The sequence below is a fragment of the Solanum dulcamara genome, chromosome 7, assembly GCF_947179165.1.
Source record: "Solanum dulcamara chromosome 7, daSolDulc1.2, whole genome shotgun sequence".
Taxonomy (NCBI): domain Eukaryota; kingdom Viridiplantae; phylum Streptophyta; class Magnoliopsida; order Solanales; family Solanaceae; genus Solanum; species Solanum dulcamara.
In genome coordinates, this window is record NC_077243.1 from 11983190 (window position 1) to 11990254 (window position 7065).

Consider the following 7065-nt stretch of genomic DNA (forward strand, 5'->3'; position numbering starts at 1 on the left):
TAGTTGTCGAGAATGAATCTTGCTTTGAACCTTTTATCTCAATTATAAAATTCCTCATCTTTTGAAATAATGAAAATCAAATCCTTTATCTTACTTTTAGGGGTCGTTGGATATAGTGTGTTAGCAAAAATAATGCATGTATTAATTTGGTGTATTAGTAGAACCTTATTTGGTATACTTTTTTCATGGCATGTATAATTAATGTAAACATTAGTTATACTCTCTATTGTGTATTAAGGCTTGCATTACTAATACCTACAAATCCATGGTTAAAGACTCAATTACCCCTCAAAACCCCTTTTACATCTTTTTCATCATAATTGCTGAGGATATTTTTGTAGATAAATATTTTTATGCAATGCATGTTATTTTTTAATATACTAAACCAAATAATGTATAAAAAATAAGTAAGAAAATCACTTATTTTCCAAAAAAAATATTTTCCTTTCATATTAAAATCATAAGTTTAAAAATAAATAATAATTATATCGAATAATTATGTCACGCCACCAAAACCTATACTGTACCATTGAGAATGAGAATTAATAAATTTAATTGCCAATGTATTGGAATTTTGCTTTACCCGATTATATTATACCAGTCAACAAACGTGGATGCAATTAATCCGAGGGCACAACAGCCAGATTTTAAAAGGTAAATTAAATATAGTGAAAATCGGAAAATGGAATACAATACCATGGAGAATATTTTATTTTTGTTTTTGAATGTAGTCAAAACCTGTTTACTTCGAGTAGGATTTGCCTTTTGAACTCCATCAATGTAATTCATAAACTTGTTGCTCTAGTCAACTTTCATACATGCCAAATTGCTGAGGGAATAAAAAAAATCTCTTATATAATCACCATATTTATCATTCATTAGCTCACATCCTTACATATTATTAATCACGTACTCAACACAAATTAGTCTTAAATCACCACTTTAGCTCAAGAATGAAGTTGATCAATATTATATTTTTCGTTTCACTCCTCTTAGCTACCAACAACTTCACAAAATCAAAACTATGTGAAGCATCCGAACCCACACCCATTGCGGTGCATGATTCTACTGGAAAAATATTACGAGCGGGGACTAATTATTATATCCAACCAATTTTTCCAGACGAGGCCTGGGGATTTGAATTAGCCAGCATTAGCAATCATCACGACCCGTGCCCACTAGGCATAGTACAAGAAGACTATTACCCAGGCACTCCACTATTATTTTCACCGGCGAATTCTAAGAAAGGCATTGTCCGTTTGTCCACAGACTTAAACATTGACTATAACTTGACGTACACGGTGTGTACTAAGTCCAATGATGCAATCTGGACCGTCGGTCCTTACGATCGACGAGCCCAAAGCTATTTCTTAGTAGTCGGGGGAGTGAAAGGAAATCCTGGTAGGGAAACCATAAGGAATTGGTTTAAGATTGAGGTGTTTGGCGATAATTATAAGATTATGCATTGTCCATCAGTGTGCAAGGATTGCAAGGTAATGTGCAAGGATGTTGGCGTAATTGAATATAATGGGCAGAAACGTTTGGGTCTAAGTGATTATCCTGTTGAGGTGAAGTTTGTGAAGGACGCATGAAAATAAATCTAACCAATAATAAATTGTGTGATATATAGTAGCATGATATAATAAGTCTAATAAATAAGTGCGTGCTACTTATGTAATAAGCCGATATGGCATGACCGTTGTGTGTGTTTGTAAGCAATTGTAGTCTTGGCCTAATTAAATTTGTGTGGAGTTTTCTCTTCACAATATTAAATAATCATATGCATGAAATTGATGAAGTATACCGGTCTCTTAAGAATAGTATATACTTTGAGGTTCATATCCAAAGAAGGGTAACTTTCTAAGACAATAATTACGATATACCAGTCTCTTAAGAATAGTATATACTTTGAAGTTCATATACAAAGAAGGGTAACTTTCTAAGACAATAATTACGGTATTAGTTGAGTGATTGGCAAACCAATCTATTTACTCTTTCTTCTTCTAAATATAACTAGAGATGGAGCATGGGCTCGATCCGTTTATTAGTCAAGCCGAGCAAGCAGTGATGGTGTAAGTCCCCGTTGAAAGGAGATAAAAGGGACAACATTTCCAACTGTTAGAACTGCTAGTTGCCGATTAACAATAGTATGTATCGGAATTAGACAGACCTCTTGCTCAGGTGAAAGAATCCATACAACCATAAACTAAATAAAATCTTTTTCATATTTGATTTTATCTTGGTTAACAAGGTTAAGGATATCATTGCAACCAAGATCTAGATGGTTGCGCGGACTACCGTCAGCCTTGTAGAATACTTGAATACATTGGTATGACATTAATATAATGCATTATGGTGATGAATACACTATAGAAATACTCAAATACATTGATACAATGTATAATAGTGAATATTTGTGCACTCCAATACATCATATTAATGTATAACAAGGAACTAGTGCACTTGAATAAACTGATATAAATTTAGAACAAGTTGCAAGATACACAATATATTGATACAAAATGAATAACAAGGAATAGATACACTTTGATACATTGACACAAATGTGTAATCAATAGCAGATACAAGCTTATACATTTAATATTAATGTGTACTCAAATACATGGATACAATGCATTTACAATTGCATTGGTAAATAAATAGAATGCATATATGCGTGCGTTTGATTTGTTGAAAAGTCCTTCAAATTTGCCTCAAATTTGTACTAAAATCCCTCAAATTCGAGATATGAACTCCTTGTGATATATTCTCTTTTAAAACATCACCCATTAAATTTAGTAACAAATTCATAGACGCACAATTTAAACTTAAGCTTCAAAGCTTTCTCTCATTACTGACAACGAAGCTTTCTCTCATAACTGGCAACCGAGCTTTCTCTCACGAGCCAATGATAATGACGCTTTGTTGGAGATAGGTAGAGGAAGCGCAACATCGTTTGTTAAGTTTGAATTTGAAAAGAATTCGAAACAATCATCCATAGAAAAAAGGAAGAAGAAAAAAAACATTTAGCGAAAAATACTTCTTATTTGAGGGTATACACTAATTTGAAGAGTGAAAAGAAGAAGAGAGATAATTGATAAATACAATACCCAAAATTAAGCTTAAAAATATATTAATTAAAAAATATACTTTTAAATTGAAAAATAGCTATTAATAAATAGTATAGCTGCAAATTATAATTATGTTAAATTATAATTATATATAATTAATACATAACATATATTTGCTTTACTATTGTAATTTTCCTTTTACTAACAAACATTGAAACACATATATCAAAAAAACGAAGTGATCCATCATTTAATAAAAATAAATCATTTAAGTAAGGTCTACTATTATATTTATCAACTGTATATCTATTGAGTTTATTCTGTAAAATCAACATAATTAGGTTAGTATAAACTCAGACGTAGATAAATAATCCTTGTATTGCCCTTTACCTGGTTATTATTCTAAAAATAGATTTCTATTTTATTTGTTATTTTTCAATATATCAAGATAAAAAATATTATTTTCATGTTTAGTATTAATTATTTTCTTAAAATTTATTTGATAAAATTTAACACGAAACATATTTTAATATATATATATATTATAATAATAATAATAATAATAATAATAATAATAATAATAATATCATTGCGTATCAAATTTAAAATAGAAAAATAAAAATAAAAATAAAGTGAAGTATAATTTTCCCTATCAAAATCACAGAAGATAAGAGAAATAAATTGGACACTTTTTTCAATACGAAATTATTTGATGATAAGAAAAGAAACGGTTGTTGGGTTCTGAGTATTTGGAGTTTTGCACCGTCCAAAGGGTCAAATGGGGGACCAATTAAGCTCTAAAATCCAAAGTCACAGGTGAAACTTGACATTACTCTTTCAGGCAATCATGAAATTACTATTAAATTATGAGACGTAGTTGAGTTAATTGACTATATAAATTTTTATTTTATTAACAAGTATTTTATTCTCATCTTGTAATTTTCTCTTTTAGTTTTCCTTTCTTATCCTCTATATAATACTTTTTTTTTAGAAATTATTACACTTATATTCTCTTTGTTCCGGTAGTTACCATGCTTTGCCTTCTTAGAGTCAAAATTACGCAATTTTCGATCATCATTTTAGAATACTTTTTTCATTTTTAAATTAATTATCGTGTGTTTCGCTTTCCAAGAATTAATTCGATTTATTTTAAAACTAAATTCAATTAATTTAATTTAATATATTAAAATTAAAATTTACATATTCCAAAAACCACAAAAAGCATTATAAGTTGTGATTCTTCTTTAAAATATATGACGAGAAAACACATCACAAAAAATATTCAAAATTTAAATAATTGACTCTCAAAAAGTAGAAAGTGACAAATATTTTGAAATAAAGGGACTAAAGAATACTACTTATTCTCAAATTATCATGAAAAATGTTATAACTTGAATCACTTTTCTAATAAATTTTGAATATTAAAATTTGAATTATAAAATATTAAATTAATATAATCTAATTTAACTTCAAAATTAATTAAATTATTAACTATAAAAAAAAGGAGCAAAATATAACTCTAAAGTCGGCTCCGCGGTACTCGGGCGGATATAGTTGTTCCAAGTGATATTATTTGGTCAATTTTTTTTTAGCTTCTTCTTCTTCTGTTTTTTTTTTACTTGTCCCTATGAGCTTTCCATCTTTTGCTTTTCATGACTTAAACTCATAATTTTAATATTAAAAGTGAGAATTATTTATTAGTCGAGCAACTCCTCTTATTAATTCGAGTAAAAATAGGAAAATTTTTAAAAATAACAAACATATTAAACTTAATAACTAGCGATAACTTTTATTATCATGGCAGAAACAAAAAGGAGCATAATAGTAATATCAATTAGTTGGTGGGTGAGTGAAGATGCGTCTTGTCTCCGTGTCTTGCACTAACCTTATGCAGTTATCCGGATAATGTTAGGCAAATACCCACTCAATCTCTATTTCTCGTTTTCTTTTCTTTTTTATTTAGAAAATAATATTATTATCTTTATGTTACTAAATTTATTATACAAATTTAGAGATATATATATAATTTTACAATCATCATATACAAAATTTCTAATCTAACTAATTCAAATTAATATAATTTATTAAACAAAAAAATGTCTCTATTATTAAAATATATTATCAAAATTCGAATTTATTCATTAAAGTTTGAAGAATTTCATTCATTTCAACGTATGATAATTAATATGAACCGCGTGGTAGATATGAACTAATTTAAGCACCGCTCGTACCTTGACATTTAGGTTAGGTACACATGCACTAATCTCACTTATTAGTTTCCATTTGGACACTTAACTAACAGCACTGGTGCTCTAGTGGGTATACTATAAGCAGCCCATTGTTAGGTCTAATTCAAATTAAAGTATTTTCCACATAATTCACAGGACATATATCGTAAAAATAATATGTTTTGATTTGAGTTCTTATTGTTATATTACAATTTACACATCATTCTGAAATTTAAGTATTTATTTGAAGGCACATGGAAAGTTATGTCCTTGTTATATTGGAATCTTTTCAATATGTAAAAGTTAGAAGCTCTGCGATGATAATATCATATTATAGGATGTAATTGATTGTTTATATGGTACTTAGTTATCAAAAATACTGCAATAAAATTAATTTTCTTTATTTTATTGGAGAAAAGTCACATAACTATGGAAAATAATATAGTAATAAATTCACTATTCATATGACAAAAAGTACTATTATTATATCACACAAAATATTATTTGGAAAATGTAATTTTAATAGTAATTTAAGAAATTTTGAGACTATTCTTAGTTGCGCTAAATTTGTCTCCTCAAAATCTATCACTTGACTGAGTTTAAATTCTTTGGACGTTAGGAGGGGGTTGTGGGCCTTGTGGCTCCAAAGCATCCTTTAGGGCCCGTAAGCTCCTCATTTCAGGCAAACATAAAAAAGAATTGTAAATTATGATAGATAACTAAATACATCTAAACACATCTAATACAAAGCTAATACATGAATATTATGTCAGCTTTGTATTAGGTGTGTTTAGTTATGTATCAGATACATAACTATAAACATGATTCATACTGATTTAGGTTTAAAATAATTGAGGTTATGTATCAACAATAATATTTGTATCAAATATATTGTACACAACTAAAATTATAATGTATCTGATAGTTAAAACATAAACATGATACATAAATAAATACACAAATATCAATCAGATACATTATAAATTTGAACATTGGGTAGAGAAGGCCGTATAGTAACACCTCTGACTTCCCTCCCTCTCCCCCTCTATTTGAAGGTTTTGCAACTTTTGATTATTAAAAACAAAAGAGACGATAAAAAAAAATCTTCTACATTTTTTAGAATTTGAAATTACTGAAGTTAAGCGTGATTTTGGAAAAATTATGTGTGATTTTGAGGAAGTTTAGCGGTGTGCGTGAAGAGTTTGAGGTGTGAAGAGTTTGAGGAATGTATTCGAGGTCAAGAGAAAGCGAGAATTTTTTTTTAATAATATTTTTAAATGATAGAAAATTTTAAAAATTATGATAATTTAAGTTATGTATTTATGTAATTTTTTCATTATATAAAGTAATTTGATGAGCTTTACAGCGTATAGTTATCTCATAATTTAATGATATGACACAAAATATTTTAAGTTAAAATATAAACCCATTCTTTTTTTTTCTTTTTCAAAAAGGGACATATTGAATCCTGCCATGTCAATCATTTATTAGCATCAATTATATTTACCTAAATATCCAAGTTTGAAACAGAGAAAAACTGAATACAGTTCAGATTAGGTCAACACTTAATTAAACAGTAATTGCTAATGAAGTACTAGTTTCCAGTACTTTAAGAAATATATTCCATTTACTAATTAGTTTACAGTAACCAAATAAAAAAGTTACTACATAAAAGGTCATTAATTATGACAGGTACGTAAAAGTTTAATTTTTTAAAATTATTAGATATATTAAAATAGTAGGCTCCTCTTATAAAAACACAGCAC

The 7065-nt window shown here is 28.2% G+C and overlaps 1 protein-coding gene across 1 annotated transcript; it reads left to right on the top strand.

Moving 5' to 3' along the window:
* The first annotated feature begins 953 nt into the window (after positions 1 to 953).
* On the top strand, positions 954 to 1592 carry LOC129894514 (miraculin-like). The gene has a single exon (XM_055970225.1). The coding sequence runs from the start codon at positions 954 to 956 to the stop codon at positions 1590 to 1592; it is 639 nt and encodes a 212-aa protein (XP_055826200.1).
* Positions 1593 to 7065: the final 5473 nt, after the last annotated feature.

Bases quoted from the DNA above. Each gene is read 5' to 3' on its own strand.
- LOC129894514 (XM_055970225.1), top strand. From the start codon at position 954: ATGAAGTTGATCAATATTATATTTTTCGTTTCACTCCTCTTAGCTACC.